This window comes from Vulpes vulpes, chromosome 3 (assembly GCF_048418805.1).
Source record: "Vulpes vulpes isolate BD-2025 chromosome 3, VulVul3, whole genome shotgun sequence".
NCBI lineage: Eukaryota > Metazoa > Chordata > Mammalia > Carnivora > Canidae > Vulpes > Vulpes vulpes.
Genome location: NC_132782.1, coordinates 132,053,129 through 132,071,786, shown reverse-complemented (window position 1 = coordinate 132,071,786; position 18,658 = coordinate 132,053,129). Strand labels below are relative to the sequence as shown.

Genomic DNA, 18,658 nt, shown 5'->3' with positions numbered 1-18,658 from the left:
GCAACTGAGCCACCCAGGCGCCCCTCAGCTCCTTTCATCACACATCTGCATTATCATAGAGCCGTCCTAATTGGTTTCCTTGTCTCTGCCCCTGCCCCAAATATTTCCTCCACCATATTTTCCCCCAGCATGAATTTTCCAGAGCTCAAAGCTGATGATGTTATCGTCCTGATTAAATTGCTCCATGACTTCCTGCACTTACAGGGAAAAAAATCCAAACTCCAGCATGGCACGCAAAGTTCTGCCTTCCTCCTCTTCCGACCTGTCGGGAGCCTCCTATCCTAAGAGTCCTTCACCCAAGCTGGGCTCCTCATAGTTATTTAAGCTACCCAAATTCTCCATGTTGCTCTAGGTCATCGCACTTTGCGATGCATCCCCCGAAACACCCTCCTTCCCCTGACCTAGTTTGTTCGGTATTTTCACTGGGAGACCTTCTCTGACTCTCTCACTGGCCCAACCTCCCCCCCAGCAGGGCCGGTCTCTACCCACTTTGCTTATTCATCCCCTGGTTGTCGTACGTGTACTCCATCACATCGTAATTCTCTAGATTCTTGTCTGCCCTGAGGGTGGGGTCTAGTTCTTACTCATCTGTATATCGCACGGCTCAGCCTGGCATGGGACAGGCCTGCCAGAAATGTTGAGTGAAGGATGACTAGAATGGCGATGTACTTCTTGACAAGGGAGACAACAGAAGAAGCCTGGAATAAGGTTATATAAAAATGTTTGTATATTGTGACATTTCTGTAATGCTTTCGTGTTCAAGTCTCATTTGAGGTTCACACCAGCCCTGTGAGAGAGGCAGAAAAATTCTTATCACTATTTTACAAATGAGCATCCTGAGACTCTGCTGTCATGTGACTTGCCTAAGGTCACAGCTGGAAAGCATCAGGGCAGGGGCTGAACCCAAATTCCATATTCTGCTTAGTAGGCTACATGACTGGGGAGTGTCACTCTGTCCTTATAGCAGGGGAGCACTGATTAAGAAGCTACTTGTGACTCACAGTGAGAACAGCACAGACCACAGGGTAGTGTATCATGGCCTAAAACTCACTTTTGTATGGCCTGTGAGCTAAGGGTATATTTTATATATTTCTGACATTAAAAAAAAACACAAAAGATTCATATTTTATGACATATGCAAAGTATGTGAAAGTCAAACCTATTCCATAAATAAAATTTTTTTGGAACATGACCATGCTCATCATTTATATACTGTTGACGCCAGTATGTTGCAGGAGCAGCATTGAGTCGTCAGGGCAGGGAACGTGTGAGCAGCCCAAGACACTCATTCTCTGGCCCTTCATAGAAAAATTGTGCTGAGTCCTGGTGTAGACTCTACCCCTGCTCTTTACAGTTGCAAGTGGTGAGTGTTTAGCTCGTCTCTTTTCATCTCCATTTTCATTCAAAAAAGGAGGAGAACACACACCTTGTGTTGGAATCCACAGTGGAACAAAAGAAATTGTGAAAAAACTGAGTAAACAAGCAGCATTTAAGGTCACGTTTATAAAAATAAAGAAGGTACATAGGCCTGTAAATGCTCAGGATTAACCAGGTCAGCTGGGCTGCCTACACTGTTACAGCACGGGGTGTGCTGGTCCAGCTCTAGAGGAAGGAATGCCACCAGATGAGTCACAGCCACCACAACTGAATGGTGCTTCCCAGAGCTGAGCACAGTGGTGGTACCAGGATATGTTCACGTTGTACTTAAATAAAATTACTAAAATTAAAATAACTGTGTTTTTAAGAAAATCTATTTCAGTATGCAGAACATCACCAACTACAAAGTGAACACAAGAGACTGTGGAGTTTGGTCCCTTCAGCCTATTGGCAGCGATAAAATATTGATGGTGATGCCTTCCATTTACACACGTGTGTAGGGTTCTACAACTGACAAAAAGCCTTTGCTTAGATTTTTTCCTTTTAAACTCCCAAGAACCCTATGAGGTGGGGGGTATCTAACCACAAAATTCTACTTCCAAGAAGCAGTGGTTTGATTCACTGAACTAAGTCCAAAGGCATTTAAAGGTCTCTATAGTGTTCATCATGTGAGAAACATACACGCTTCTGGGAAGAGTTCCATCCAATCAACCGCCCATGGCTGAACTTTGTCACTCAGAATCCCTAAGTGGTTTTAAATAATGACTCTCCCCTAAGGAGACCTCACATGTGAGAATGTGGGTTTTAGAGCAAGGCCTGTGTGATGGATGGCATTGTTTTAAAATTCTTAATGGACTTAGGCTATGATCTAATCCTTCTCCCCCACCCCAAATAGGGGCCTCCTCTCAGAGCTAAACAGAAACAGTTGTTGCTTATTTCCCCTGGGGGTGAAGCTCCTCCATAAACAATAACAAGTACAAGCTCCAGCACTGAGGTTATAGGATTTTATCCTCTTTTTTTCTTCTAAAAATCCCCCAATAACCCTTGTGTAGGACTAAAGGAGCCTGATCTCCACCGGAACCCTATAATTGAGCTGGCATGCTGAAAGGAAAGCAGGGGAACACAGCAATATTTACTTTTGGTTTAAGGGTAAAATTGTAAGAAAGGAGCCCTTGCTATTGCTGTGAAGAGAATGTTAACAATAAAGATTCATTTGCAGAAAGTACAAACTATAATCAACATTCTGAATTAAATCTTTTCATATACTCTTGAGCAAATTTCGGTCTGCCTCTAGAACCAAATTTCCCTCCTCAGATGGTTAGGCATGGTTTTCATAAACAGGATATTTCTGGGGTTATGCATGAGTAACTGACCACAGCTTTTAGCCTCCAGCTTTCAATTCAGTTCTCCTAAACACGGTAGGATCGAGCAGGCCCACAGACAAACAAGGTGTCTACTTGGTCCCCAAACCTACTGGTGTTTGGCAAAGAGGGAAAGATAGGGAGATGAATAAGCTGGAGACTCAGGAGGCCTCTGTGCAGACCTCTTTTAACATATAATTTTTACTAATTTCACTGTAAACAAACCCCTTCTCTGGGTTCTTTCCATATTTACGACATTCATTGCAATTGTGTCATCACTTATCTGTATCCTTCCACTTGATCGGTGATTCTTACCCGGTGATTTTTGCCCCCCTGCACCCCACCAGGACATCTGGAAATGTCTGGAGACGTTTTGGGTTGTCACAATGGGTAGTGGAGGGGTTTCCTATGGGCATCTAGTGGGTAGAGGCCAAGAATGCTATTCAAAATCCTACAATGGGATCCCTGGGTGGCGCAGCGGTTTAGCGCCTGCCTTTGGCCCAGGGCGTGATCCTGGAGACCCGGGATCGAATCCCACGTTGGGCTCCTGGTGCATGGAGCCTGCTTCTCCCTCTGCCTGTGTCTCTGCCTCTCTCTCTCTCCCTCTCTCTGTGACTATCATAAGTAAATTTAAAAAAAAATTAAAAAAAAAACAACAAACAAACAAAATCCTACAATGCCCAGGACAGCCCTCTATAACAAGAGTTATCCAGCTCAATACATCAATAGAGTCAAGGTTGTGAAGCTCTGCATGACACTGTGAAGGCCTTAAAGACAGGATGATGTGTTTACTATATGCCTGGCACATGGCAGGTACCGATAAACAGTTTTTGGAATAACCACAATTGTCATACATATCTTATTATTGCATTCATCTCCCTAAAACCAACCTTCATGAGGCTTTCAGGGTAGTCTTAAATGATCTGATCACAGGTTCCTTATCCAAGGGTTTTTGTTTTTGTTAAGATTTTATTTTTTTCTAAGTAATCTTCACACCCAATGTGGGGTTCAAAGCCACAACCCTGAGATCAAGAGTTGCATGCTCCACCAACTGAGCTAGCCAGGTGCCCCAATCTTCTGGTGGTTCTTAACTTTTAATGCATACCAGAATATTTATGGATGAGATGAAATGTCTGGATTTCCTTCAAAACAATCCAGGGACAGGGAGTGATAAAACAAGTTTGGCCATAAACTGGTAGCTGTTGAAACCAGAAGGATTCATGGGAGTTCATTCTACTGTTTTATTTTTGTGTATATTTATTTTGCATATATTTGTGTATGTGTTTGTTTGTGTGTGTGTATTCCAAAGTAACAACTCCTGGTGGTAAAGACTGGATAAAGTCTTTATCTAGTCTCCCTTGGATAAAGACTGAATGTCTTAATCTGTCCCTTAAACATTTCTACCATCTTTTCACTCAGCTTCCCCTCATCTCTACCTCAGCCTGAGGACAAAACCTGGCTGGGTGCATTAGAGTATTTTTGTTCTGGAAAAATCAAATGTGTTCCAGAAAGGTAACGCCTCTCTTGGATTAACTTCCATTTGACGTTCACAACTTTCCCTTTCATACCCCTTCTATCCTACCCCCCTCAAAACCTAGTTTGGCTGAGAGGTTAAGAGGAAGGAAAGGAAATTAACATTTACTGAGTGCCCAAGATATGCCAGGTGCTGTCCTGAGCACACTTATTTTTAAAAAGTTATGTAGTGGAAATTCAGTATTTTGAACATTTAACTTGCTAAGAATTACATATTGTACATAAATCATGGCAAATTTGGGGATGATGTTTATTGTTCTTTCTCACTCATTTTTTATATGTGCTCTAAATTTCAGAAAAATGATTACTCTTCCCTTTCACCGTTTGCAAAAATTATCACTGACGTGGTATAGCCATTTTTATTGTGTAAGCCCCAGTGTTCTCAAATGCCACAAAAATGGGTCATGGCATCCAAAGCAAATAGCACTAACATGCCTATACTTCAAACTATTTCAGAAAATATGGTAGGATGGCACTACCTCAACTATTTTAATTGTTTTGCCATCAACCATAATGTGCATAAACTATTCATGTTTTCTGGGATTTTTTTTGTGAGTTATGATTCAAAGTCACAGAACTTCTAAATTTTAATACTCTCTTAAATAGCTTGCATGTTTTCCAACATCTTACCATTTGGGGAACAGACTTTTTTCCTAAAATTCTTCATCTTCTTTTCAGTTCACAATCAGTAGAGTACTTGGGTGTGAACTTGAATACCAATATGATATGTATGGCATGAATAGGAGAAGGAGGTGGGAAGAGGGTGTGAACAGACCGATGCCTACATTGCTTGTAGTTTACTAAAAACTAGAATCAATCTCTGCCTACGAAAAGGTGAAGGGTTTAGAAAGGCACAGACTATGGAATCAAAGAGCCTGGATTTGAATCCCAGATCCATCATTTGTTTATATGTCATGTGATCTTGGTCAAGTTATTTAATCTTGCTCTGTACTTACCCCACAGGGGGACTACGAGGATTAAATATGATTATCCACATGAAGCATTTAGCACAGAGCCTTGTACTGAGTAAATGCTCAGTAAATGTTAGATAATCATTGTTGTCATCTCCATAACTATTCTCACCACCAGCACCATCATCTACTATTGCAAATTTTGGCAATAAAAGAGTGTTAACCCAATGCCAGTTCCCAAGGGACTGAGATGGTGGATATGTGCTGCAAATGCTCAGGCAAGTTCCATTAAAAATGGCGCTTGGGTGATTCAGTCAGTTGGGCGCCTGCCTTTGGCTCAGGTCATGATCCCAGGGTCCTGGGAGCTCCCTGCTCAAGTGGGAGTCTTCTTCCTATTCCCTGGCTTGTGATTACATGCACACATGCACACACACACACACACACACACTCTCTCTCTCTCTCTCTCTCTCTTTCTCTCACTCTTGCTCACTCTCTTTCAAATAAATAAATAAAATCTTTATTAAGAAAAAATGATGGCCCAGAGGAGGGACCCAGAATTATTTAGTCTTGACAACCTATTCTCTGTCCACAGAAGGAAGAAACACAACCTGAAATGTGCCCACACCATTGGCATTGGGAGCTATAGAGCAGCTCTCTGCTTGGCTGTAAAGCTGATAACCAGAGACATTATCTGCTGTTGTCCCAGAAAACCGAAGTGTTGAGAAATAAGGTGGACCAAATGACCATGGAGTCTTGGAACTTTGACACAGCCTTCAAAGAGTACCTGTGTGATTAAAAGGGCAATGAAACATCCCACTGGTTGGACAATTTTTACCCCAAAATTCATCCCAGTAAGAGATACTTCTGGAGATACTATAATATCTGTGGCTTACAATAGTAACACACAAAGCTGGCAGGAAGAATGTTCAGGACACTGTTATTATTCAAATAAATGACCTTGTTATAATTCAAATAAACTAATGCTATTAGGCAAATGGTCACGTTCCCATTTCAACTATTCTAATTCATTGAGAGGCAGAGGGAAAGCATAGACTCCAAGGGTCTGCATCATGGAGAAATGATTTCAGAGTCAAAAGAAAATAAACACAAAAGCTGGGAGGAGTCAGGGCTGAAAACTGCCCGAAAACTTACCTCATTCAGTGCAGTTAAAAAGCACATTTGCACACAGCCCCTGGGAAGCTGGCCTATAGTCCAACCTGCACTTGTTTAACAAACCTAAACAATGAACTTTCTTCACCACACACTTCTCCACTAAAGTCTACTCTCTATTAGCAAATCTCGTGAAACTGCTTTGATATTTGGTAAAACTTTCCTCTTGAACTTTTATGTAAAAGAACACTGAACTTTCAGGATAATTATACTAAGGTTAAACAAAAGTAATTACCTAATTTACAAGAGGAATTACTTAGAAAAATACCACCAAACTTAAAAGAAGCATGAATGAATTACTGGAAGTTATACTACTGCAATATTAATGCCCAATTATTGTTGGGTATAGAAAAAAGCGAGCTGCTGCCATCAATTACCCGCAGAACTACATCTCTGGAAATAGGTAAGAGTAACAGATGGAGCATGAGGTAGTGGTTGTTATTGTTAAACCACTTTAACAGTACAAAATGCAGCCAGCTGTTGCCGGATTGTGATATACTTTGCAACCTTATTAATTTACTTATTTCTTTCTCCTGGATCCAATAAACAGGGGAACTCTTTAGGCAATCCATTTAATTTTTTTTTTCGTTTTTAAAGTAGGCTCTATAGTCAGCATGGAGCCCAATGGAGAGCTTGAACTCATGACCCTAAGATCAAGACCTGAACTGAGATCGAGAGTCAGATGCTTAACCAACTGAGCCAGCCACCCGCCCCTGGGCAATCCATTTAAAGAAAGACCTTGGCTGGTACACTGTTTCAGATAGTTGAAACCCAATCAATCAAAGTAAAACAGCAACAACAAAAAGTGTTACTGAGGTACTAATAAACATCTAATGCGTACATTTCACACCACCTTCAGGATGGCTGGGAAATGAATTAAAACCTATTTTGCTTCTTCAAACAGGACAGCTGAGTGTTAACAGCTGGAAGAGTCTCTAGAAGCCATCTGGTCTAAACCCTTCCTTTTCTAGATAAAGAAAATGAAAGTCAAGGACAGAGGGGGAGATCTCCAAGTCCCAGTTAGCAAGGAAAGTTAAAAGTTGTGCCCCAGGCTCCTGGCTCTAAATCGGCACCCTCCCCACTATACGCTCTTGCCTTTGCAACGTGAGCCTGCTCCCACGAAAAGGTCAGATGTCACCACCACGTAGGTCAGTAAGAATGGCACTGCGATTTTCACAAAGGTCACTCCACCAAAGAAGAAAGTGGACAGCGTCCACATGCTTCTTACTCTATTAGGTACCATGTGCCTATGCTATTAGCCCCCAATACCTTGCCTTGCCGAATCCAACAATGCTTTTAGATCAGAAATGCCATCCCGGGGCTGCCCCCAAGCCTAGATCTGGTATAGGCTCTACCCAGCAGGTCTCCCAGCAACTGGAGACAGGATGCTTGGTGGCTTTTTATCAAGGCTCCAGTGCCGTGCTCCTCCTCTGCCCCCCCGGGGTGGTGGAAGTAGGCCTGGAGACCTAGCCCTGAAATATCTAACCCCAGAGCCTAGGAATCCACTTTTACTCTCCCAGATTTCTCTTAGTCCAGCACCCTTAGACAATGTCTCTAGATAGTCATAGGATCCTTCTAGACAGTGACAAATGTAGCTGCCCAGAGAGTCCAAATGTGCATTTGGCTCCACTTCTTCAGATGTTACCAGCCACCTGATGTGTTCTTGCTCATCCATGCACTCAGCTGTCCCCATGGATGCTCTCCATGGTCCACAGGGCCCCAGGTCCATTGCTAACACCCCCCTGGAGCTCAGCTCTGCTTCTCTATTGGTTTGGCTGACTGTGCCAACACAAGGTCTGGCTTTGCCCTGCCTGACAACCTGAGGCCACACCTCCTAGGACGCATCCCTCTTCTCTGAAAGAAAGTACAGACTGCCCAATGCTCCTGTGTGTGTAGGAAGAAGCACATTTGGCTTCAAGTAACAATTGTGACCATGTACAATTCTAAGACCTGAACTACAAATATGCATTTGGACAGTGGTTCTCAACCTTTCTTCTGCTCTGATGTAGGATGGATGGTATTCACATGCAGCACCCTCCCCAATGGCGTCTGTGATCTTGGTACAGCCCTGGGAGACTGCTCGTCCTCAGCACAAACACTGCTAGTAGATCGTGAAAGATGGGCTGTGGGCTGTTCAATCCCGGCACGTGAGGAAGAACTCAAAGCCTTTCCTGCATACTAGAGGAGTATATCTGAACAGCAACAGAGAGTGACATTGGGATAGGGACAACTTTGAAGCTGATCTAACATTTAAAGAGGAAATTATTGGCAAGCATATCACTAATAACCCAGCCACATGGGAGAGCACACCCCCATTTTTTTAAAGGCTCCTTTGGCAAAAATCCTTTTCTAAGGTTACTAATTGGTCCTTAAGGTATCTTTTTAAAAAATATTTAATTAATTTATTTATTTGAGAGAGGGAGAGAGCGCACGATCGGAGGAGGGACAGAGAGAGAGGGAGAAGCAGATTCCCTTGCTGAGTGAGGAGCCCAATGAGGGGCTCAATCCCACAACCCTGAGATCATGACTTGAGTTGAAATCAGATGCTTACCCAACTGAGCTCCTCAGGTGCCCTGGCCCTTAACGTATCTTTTGAATACAACTGTACTTTTGATTTACAGTATTGGAGCTGCTGCTTCTTTTTATTAGTTTTATTACTGGAGCTTCTTAAAATGAACAGCCCTCAGGCCCCTATTCTCTGACCGAGCCTCCAAAAACACACCTTTACCTTCTGCTTCCTGGTGGATCACAGCGAGGGGCTTGGTGAATGTCTTCTTATTCTGCATCATGGCCCAGATCATTGAGGCATCCAGTGAAGTGCAGGCTTCATCTGGAGGCACACACTGCAGAGGGGCAGAGCAAAATAGGGTCAGGGGTCACTCTGAAGAGCCTGCACCAGCTCAGCCTGCTTAGTTGTCCTGTGCCCTTATCAGACAGCCCACAGCTGTTTACCACAGAAAAACAGGAGATCTGGGTGTTTTCTAAAGAACCATAAATAATCTGGGAGATAGAGTGGCATACCCAGGATATTCTCAGCTGTACTTGAAGATTCAAATATCACTGGGTGGCTTATAAACACTGCCTTTCTTCCCCATCTTCCCACAAAACAACTAGAGGTTTTAGTGTTATTTAGTCTGAAAAGTAAAGAAACTATATGATGAGTGTTGGCCCTTCACCAAGCTGGCTTCACATAAATAGTTCCTGTTTGTGATTTGTGATTGTGGGAAACTTTGTGTGCTGCATTATGAAAGCGACAGATTTTACATTTGTTGTCCAAAAAGATAATCATGTTGTCGAGTTTGTTTGGTTTTTTAAATCCTGGTATACATTCATTCAGGATGAAGCTTTCCAGGGTTGTCTGCTATAGTGTTCCAAACTGGAGCCCCAGGGGGGTTGTACTCAGGTGTGTACAAGCTGCCTCCAGTTATTTTAAGGCCCCAAACTTACAATTAGCATGCCCAAGCCTCGTGTACCTGTTTTTTAATAGTGTCATCATGCTCCAGTACCTTTTTTCTTTAAAATAACTTAAGTTCTTTATCTATGCTTATCAATAGGTGAAACTCCAATGTAAATGACATCTACTTGATTTTGTTTGTAAGAAATATATCAATCCTTTAAAAGGTCTATAGCAAGCCATTCCCCAAAGCTAAAATGTTTCCAATCACAAAAAAGCAAAGTCTTTCGGCCTTATTGTCATTGCTGCTCTAAGCAACATATTAGAAGAAAACAACTTCTTCTTCTCCCTCAAAACCCAGAGAAAGGCCTTTACAACAGCCTTCTTGTACAGGGAAACAAAAGATTGTCTGTGGAAAGGCCTCCTTATTGAAAAGATTTGCATTTTAGAAAAAGCCTTCTTACTTTGCTATTAGTTCTTCTTAAGTAAGAGTCAACAATTCTACACCCAACTTATGGCTTAACTCTGGCCTTAGTTTCATCAGCTAAGAGCAGGGCTGGACTCCATGATCTTTCAAAACTCCTAAAAAGATTCTTTGGCTCTGCCTCCCATCATAGAAAGCACTGAGAAGTCACTAGAACTGTGGAAATATTAACTATAAGCAGTAAACACGAAGACAACCATTGTCTTCTCTGGTTGTCAACAGCTCATCTGAAGCCACTGCTCCATAAACTGTGGACTGTTGTCAAATCTACTGTCATTGCTCCTCTACTCCTGAGGGAAGCCAGGTACTATTATTTCACTTTACAGATGAGTCTATCTAGATTCTGAGGGGTCAGGGGGCTTGCTTCCAGTCATTAGTAAGCAGCAGGCCTTCCTTCTCAGTCCCCATGCTCTTTCCACTTTCTCTTGCCTTGGGTTTAAATAAGGACTTTAGGATTAAAGTCACATCCCATGTCATCCACTGGGAATTAGAACTCTCCTTAGAATGTTCTGGAAGGAAATATTAAGATTAATTCTCACACACTACCATGCTGGATGGTGCCAAGCCAGGCTCAGACAGAGGTAACAACCAAAGCCATCAGTAAAGACCCTTCATAACTGCCAGCCCCAACTCCTATCCTCCCAAGATTCCTAACACCTAAAAGTCATCCTCTGGCTGCAGAAGCAGCTGTGTCTCACAGCCAAGCATTAAGTTTCCCTATGACTCTCTACCACAGTTCACTAATGGGCACCAGAAAGTGAATGACTACAAGGCTAAGGCATCAATGTTTCCAAACGCAACCTATAGAACATAGTCTAAGTCATCTTATATATTCATGCTCCCAAATGATTACAATCAGATTTATTACATTTTCATATGCAGTATAAAATGTTCTTTGGTGGTGTCGGAGAATGGATGCCCAGGGGAATATAACAGTGTAAAAGCATTCAGATCAATGGTAGCCTATCCAATAATAATAATAATAATGTAATCTTTCCTGCTCCCTGTATACCTATCTCTTAGGACCTATGTTTTAAGAGAGAATTCCACACACACATTTATTGATATGCTCAGCCATTAGTTTCAAATATTGATATGTGACTACAGAAGTTTTACATGTCAGCTGACACTGTGTGAGACAGCTACAGAGTTAAGTGCACATATGGAATTATACATAACCATGGCAGATCATAGAAACAAAACTATGACAGAGACACCTTTCTTGCACAAAGCCAAACTCAAGAGGTAATTAACCTTGCAGATTCCCCCCTACACAGCCATTCCAACAAGGTCAAAGTGTTCTGATTTCTGTTGTGGCAACAGAATGTACTGGTTCAATATGGGGAGTGACATGAGGCAAACACAATGAAGCAGTACAAAGCTGAGAAAAATTAAAATATTTGTTAGTTTCCCTTAGAAGTCCTCCTGAGACAAGTCAACCTTATAATTCACCCAGAGAAGGTCAGAAAACAATTGCAATACAAATTGCACTGGGACCTGGAAAAATTAATCCTCATACTGAACTTGTCCTTTCGGCTCTCTGTATTTTTGGCACCACACACTATCTGAATTGCAAAGATAAAGCCAGACCTTTCTCTCAATGGAAAACAGTCTTGATTTATCATTTGTAAGATACTACTAAGTAGCATGCATGGAAAAAAAAAGTCATACTATCAGGATTTATTCTCTAAGACTCCATAAAACTCACGGTTCCCTGCTAACACAGATTTTATTACTTCAATTGGGCAGTTCCCAAACCAAAAACCTCAACCTGCAATAACTCGTGATAAAACTTCTCTGGTAGGTCACTGCCTCACCTAAAAATGTTGAAATAACCTAGAGATGGATGAAGGCCCGCTAACCTTAGGTAACTTCTGGGGGTCCTTTTCCTTCTTGGTGCACAATGTGAGTTCACACTGTAGGAAGAGGAGCGAGGTGTTGAAAATGGACTTAAACACAAAGCTGAATCGCTTCTTGTCCATCTCAGCTTGTGGGATAGGAAAATGCACTCTCTTGGGACTGTAAAATTTCACAGATTCATCTTTAGGACAGATGTTTTCAATGATAGTGTAATCAGACATCCTATCAGGGTTTGAATATGGAGAGATAAAACACGTTTGGATGGCAAATCCCAACTCTTGGTCAGCCTTAGTAACAGACACCTACAAGAGAACAGAAAGATCAATCAGAACCAAGCTGGCATCTCACTTTTACTTTAGGCATAAGGGTAAAACAGACCAACTCAGCGCTTCTGATGAGGGACACTGATTTATTTTCATAACATATTTATACAGTCTTCTTTCTAATTACAAAAGTAATACAGACTTCTTGAAAAAAAAAAAAGATGCTTTCCATTTAAACTTGGTGTGGATGATGACAGTGAATTATTTAGTTCAAATGTCAGTCTGGAAGATTCCAATATAAGACGAATAAAGCCTCTTCAACCCCCCATAAGTCCTCTGGGAGATAAAAATAAAAGCACAGCATGCACCTAAAGTGGATTTTCCAAAATAAATGAAATACCAACAGGCAAAGCCCCTAGTGTCCTACTATTATATCATGTCTTAATAGTGCATCACCTGAAAAACTAGCTATTTTTCAAAACCAGTCAAAAAATAAAGTACAGAGGCATTCTATTTAACGTAGGCAGAGAGGACCGAACTTCTAAACTGCCACAAGTCAGAACGAGCCTAAAACACTGCGGTACAGCTACAGATTCATCTCAAGTCCTGCTTTACAGGCCTGCAGGCAGAGCTGGCCTGTGGGGTTTGGTGTCCGGGGCTGTGCAATCTGGTGGCGATCACAAGCCTGGCAAAGTGTCCTAGCTGCTCACAGGTCCAAACCAAGCCTTGCCAAGTACTCTCCCTTCGCTCTTTAAGCCCAAGGGTATTTTAAGGGAAATCTAATCTGGAATTGTTTCCAACTCATTATACTTCCCCCTCTTACAAAACATTTGTATGGGCTACGTCCAAACCTTGTTAAGGTTCTTTTCTTTAGAAACAGGAAGTGGTGTTTGGCCAAGTATAAACAGAATTCAAACCTCAACTATCCTGAACTCAGCTAAAATCCCAGACCAGAGTGGATTCTCCATGTGGTGACACATGGATCACTGCATGAACTGCTTTCCCCTCATGCCTCATTCCTTGACTAAACTTAGGATCAGCATAAACTTAAACACTTTAGAAATAAAGTTAGTCCTTAACCATAAGTCAATAGCCCCAGCATCCTTTCAAAAGGCGTGGAGATATAAACACACTTTCCATTCTGAGAACCCAGGGGAAACCCCTGACATCGCATGGGGCTCTGAGGACACAGCAGTATTTTGAAAGATTCCTACTTGGTTAACTACAAGACACTCGGCAATGAAGATGACTATGATCATGTCACTTTGTGGTGCCTTCAGGCTCAATCCCTCTGGAATACCTCGTGAGCTAAATAGTTTCATCTCCATTTTATAAATGGAGGAAAAACTGAACATACAGGATGGATGACTTGTTCAAAATCCTACCTCGGAAGCACTGGATAAAACCAAGCCTTAAACCTAGGCCTTGAAATCTGAAGTCTATTTTCTCTTTACTGTTTCACAGTAGCCACAGGGTCAACCAAACCCACCATGAGGTCCGGGGAGAACACCTGGTGGGAAATCTTTCCCGGAAGTAGTGTTTGGGACTCTAAATATTCAACATCACTATTTTGGCAATATTTCTAAAAAAATGATATATTTTATCTGGGAAAGATGGCAAATTACATGTATCTATTACTAAAAAGTGTCCTTTAACATGAACTCAGAATCCACAATGCAAAAACAGACTTAGAAATGCAAATCTTTCCTCTAGTCTCAAAAGAAAGCATGTAATAGTAGAAACTCTAAGGTATCCCAAAAAGTTGTTTTAGAGGAAAGAAATATTATCACCAAGTCTTCTACTCTAAAATGGTGTTGGGGTGAAGAGTGCAGTGGGTTAAGTGGCTGCCTCTTGGTTTCAGCTCAGATCGTGATCTCAGGGTCATGAGATAGTGCCCTGCGTTGGGACTCTGCTTGGATTCTTTTCCCTCTTCCTCTGCCCCTCCCCCACTCAGATAAATAAATCTTAAAAAAAAAAAAAATTTAAAAAAGGCCTGGAAATGAGTTGTAAAAGGACTACAGGTCTTAGAGGGAGACAAGCCCAGGAAATCATGTGCTCTGTGAACTCGGAACCTCAGTTTCCTCCCATACAGAATAAGGATACCAATACCTACTAGAAACAGTTATTGCGAGGATCTGTAAGTCACAATTACACGCAAACAATACAGTTCCCAGCTAGTCAATAAATGACAGCTGTAATTAATAGTACTATTCTAGATTTAAATTTGGGTGTTTACGAACACTTCTTTTTAACACCCCAAGACAAATGAACTAACAGAAAAACTGTCATTATGTGACCAACTATCACCCAAAGATGACCACTGGCAAAATCAATAATGTCTTGGATTAAAGGAAAAAATATGGTCTAGAAGGAACAGGATTCTGGGGGTGTGTCATAAGGACAGCTGGGAGTAGAAACTTGGAAATAGTTCTTTAGACCAAGCCAGCGATTCAGGGAGTTTTATTTGTCTAAATAAGTAAGTTAAGTATCAGCACTGGAGTTCAAACAGAAACAAAGATTGGGTGTGGCTGCTACCTTATTTTGCAAAATATTTACAGATTCTCTAATTTAGGTGGTTTTAAACAACCTTAAAACATATACCACCCTCCTCAAATTTCCTCAATACACTTGATATTTAAAATATCAAAAAGATTCAGTCCATTTCTTTTTCATCATTTGACAGTGTCTTTAACTAAATTTAACTTTGAAAAATATAGATGATATATGAAAAGATATAAATGTGAAAATGAGAAAAAAAGAATTTTAAGTAATCCAGCATTGGGTGGACTGGGGAGAAAAACCAAAACACCCAGGGTAGGATACAGGAGGATGATTGGTCACTGATTAGCATAAAGCAGCAAAGCCATAAATTAGCAGAGCCAGGTACACATTTGGTAAAGAACAAACTGCAATTAGGCAGGGTTCCCTAAAATCTAGGGCATGACTGAGAGTCATTGCCCAAATGCACACATGTGGACTGCGCAGCCAGAAATGCAAGAAGAAAATAATGATCTTGGATAAGAAGAGACCTATAATTAGGAGCAGCATGTAGAAAGCAGTATATTTCCCCCCATGGAGAAAGAAAGGATACCCAAAGAAAGAGAGGATCTCTCAAAACAGGGAATCAAAAAAGAGGAGAGATCCAGGAAAATGTCTAGAGTCACTGGGCTCTATCCCAGAATCAGAACACATGTGAGAGTTATTTATCTTTCTGAAACAGAAATATGTGCTCTGAAGTCATATAGAAGTATTCCATTTTGACCCCATAAGCTTCTCACTCCTCCTATAGTGAAGTAAAACATAAGCTTGAAGTTTAGCCCCAAAACTAGCTCAGCAGAGGAGGATGTTCCTGTAAGACCAGCAGACACCTGAGGGCCATAAGGATATTTATCTTTTTCTAGAATCTAATCTGAATCTGGATATTTGTTCGCACTGCTAAGAGGTCACATTTTCTCCCCTTTAAATAGCACTTTGAGATAAATGAGAGTCGCATCTAGTGGGTAACACTGTGGGCTCTCGAGCCAGACAACCTGAGTATAGACTCTACTATGAAGTTCACTAGTTACTAACTGTGTGACCTTAGACAAGTTTGTGCCTCAATTTCCTCACCCCTAAAATGGGGATATCACTAGTCTCATCGGACTGCCTTGAAGAGTAAATTACTACAATAATTACAACCAACTTTGGCTCAAAATAGGTCTGTAATAAATGTTAGCTGTTATTATTTCATTATTACTACCACTGCCTAATATTTTTATAGTTATTCCACAGACTTATGCTATGCATAATCTTACCATTATGCATATGAAACAGTTTAATACATTTATAGATACATTTAGATAATGATCTAAAAAACCCTCAATCTCCATGAGACAGGGTAGCATACAGCATTTCACTGTAGTGTGTTCAATTTAAAAAATACTGTGTGAGGTGGGGTGAAATATTCCTGGTTAACTCTAACACTGCAACTACCGAACTGTAGTTTAGAAGGACAAGCTAAGTACAAGCAAGAAAAAGGCTTTATTAGTAGAATTCACACAACTAATTTTTTAAAAGCACTCATCTGTAAAACACTATCCCCATGTAGTTAATCACGCAATGTCTTGCTTTGGTCAGAAATCCACCTGGATGCATTTTCTGAGCCAAGCCCTCACCCAGAGCTGGTTACGGGCTGTGGGGAAAAACACAATGAGGTCTTCTGCTGCAGGAACTTGCCTCTGCCCGAGGAGCTACTACAATTCAGCCCTAATCTAAAAGCACAAGGCTAATGTCCAGGTCTCATACCTCAACATAAATGTGTCCATTCTCTGCCACGGAGAAGACCCCCTGAGAGGGCACGAGAAAGAGGTCAGTGTTGTATAGCTCCATGTTGAAAGTGATGTTTCTGTTGGGTGGGTCCTGGAAGCTACTGGGATTCCCCACCTGCCGCAGGCTGCAATTAAACTGGGGAAAACAAATAAACAAATAAAAACAGAGATAAATCACAGTCAAAAGAAGGACGAAGACCCTGGCACTTTGTAGGCTTTGGTCTGTAACATCCACTCCCCCAGCCCCCAACAGTCCCCAACTAAAGCCAACCAAAAAGACAACATTCTCATAAACTAATTGCTGCAAACAAACGTACCACCACAATTTCAGGTCGGCTGAAGAAGGAAGTATCTCCTTCATCCATATCTCCCGGAAATCCATTATCACCTGATTCCAAATCTTCATAACCATCTGGCCAGCCACTACTATCTCCAGGTGACGGAACCTGTATCACAATCTAAAAGGCAAAGAAAGCACAGACAATGTCATTAAAACACCAATCACGTGATTTGGTTCTACCTCACACAAACACCCATGTAATAATTCAGGTGCAAAGTGAAAATCTAACTAAAAAAAAAAAAAAAAAAAAAAAAAGACTCCAAGTTTTCTTAGGATTTTATCTTCAAAGAGATAAAAATAAAGAGAAACCCAACATACATTCGAATTAAGACCTAAACTAAAATATGCATTTTTCCTTGTGAAAAATAAGACTTGTTTCAAACAGTGGGAAAACATGAGGCACTGAAATAGGGCTAAATGGGGTTGTCAGTAGGCTAATCTACATTGGAGGGGATGGGGGCTTCTTGTTAGGGGCTTCTCTTTACATAGAAAATTCTAGGAAAAAAAAAGAAAAGAAAAGAAAATTCTAGGAAATAGAGCAGCCCGGGTGGCTCAGCAGTTTAAGCGCCACCTTCAGCCCAGGGCCAGATCCTGGAGACCGGGAACAAGTCCCACGTCGGGCTCCCTGCATGGAGCCTGCTTCTCCCTCTGCCTGTGTCTCTGCCCCTCTCCCTCTCTGTGTGTCTGTCATGAATAATAAAATCTTAAAAAAAAAATTCTAGGAAATACTAAGAGCGGGCTAATTCAAGGAGCTTTTCTTATTTGTATCCATATCCATAGAGATTTGTAGAAACTTTGACTTGGAAACAAAGTACCCAATGTTTACTAATGAGCAAATATCCTCATCTTTTTTCTGTACTCCTCTTTTTCTTCATTTCTTCCCCCCACCTTTGTGTCTGGTGTATGGATGTAGGAAAGAATCATGTTTTAATCTGTGACAGTATACCTTAACTTTGGTTGAAATGATTATTCCTAGGTTAGTTCTAAATAATATGAGAAATTCACCTGAGAACCATGACTCCATAAATAAAATCCTAATTTATTTGCTGTATAGAATAGTCATACTTTTAGTTTGGTTTTGTTTCACAGGCCTATTAGATTTTTGAATATGTTGCAAAACAAAAATATATGGTAAGTTGGAAAATTGCTACAAATAGTTATAATTGGGACAACTACAATATTCACTGAAGGGAGCAGCATGGGAAGAGAATGTAGGAAGACCACCTCTCCATTCTTTCCCAATTCCATAGAACAAAGTATTGATGGAATTGAAGCCAAGTACCTAGAATATTGCTTATGCTACATATCATCATCATAACACACACATATCCATACACAAACCCACAAGAAGAAAGGGATTTTTAAGGGCTTAAGATATACCTTTCTTTTTTTGAGGCAATTTTTTTTTTTTTTTTTACTTAACCCACAGATCACCATAGCTTCTTTTTTTTTTTTTTTTTTTTTTTTTTTTTTACCATAGCTTCTTATTGGTGTTAATTTAGTCATGTTTAAAATTCCAAAATTAAGTATATCAGTAATGTATGTCATTCCTTATATCTGGAAAAACTGGATAATGTAAGAAAATTACTGTTGGAATTGGCAGGAGAGTGTTCACTATAGAGGTCAAAGGTTAATAAATTATTCCAGTAACAAAGGGA

General features: G+C 40.9%; 1 protein-coding gene across 4 annotated transcripts in view; it reads right to left on the bottom strand.

Moving 5' to 3' along the window:
- The window catches only part of TGFBR3 (transforming growth factor beta receptor 3), a 193,008-nt gene that overhangs the window by 18,800 nt on the left and 155,550 nt on the right, over nt 1–18,658 (bottom strand). For 2 of the 4 annotated variants that reach the window (XM_072754638.1, XM_072754636.1), the window contains exons 11-14: nt 16,978–17,118; nt 16,638–16,796; nt 12,093–12,392; nt 9,075–9,195 (exon numbers count right to left, since the gene is read on the bottom strand). In XM_072754638.1, the coding sequence (XP_072610739.1) occupies nt 9,075–9,195; nt 12,093–12,392; nt 16,638–16,796; nt 16,978–17,118 (721 nt within the window). The remainder of the gene's footprint in view (nt 1–9,074; nt 9,196–12,092; nt 12,393–16,637; nt 16,797–16,977; nt 17,119–18,658) is intronic. The other 2 variants (XM_072754639.1, XM_072754637.1) reach the window with 1 other exon arrangement.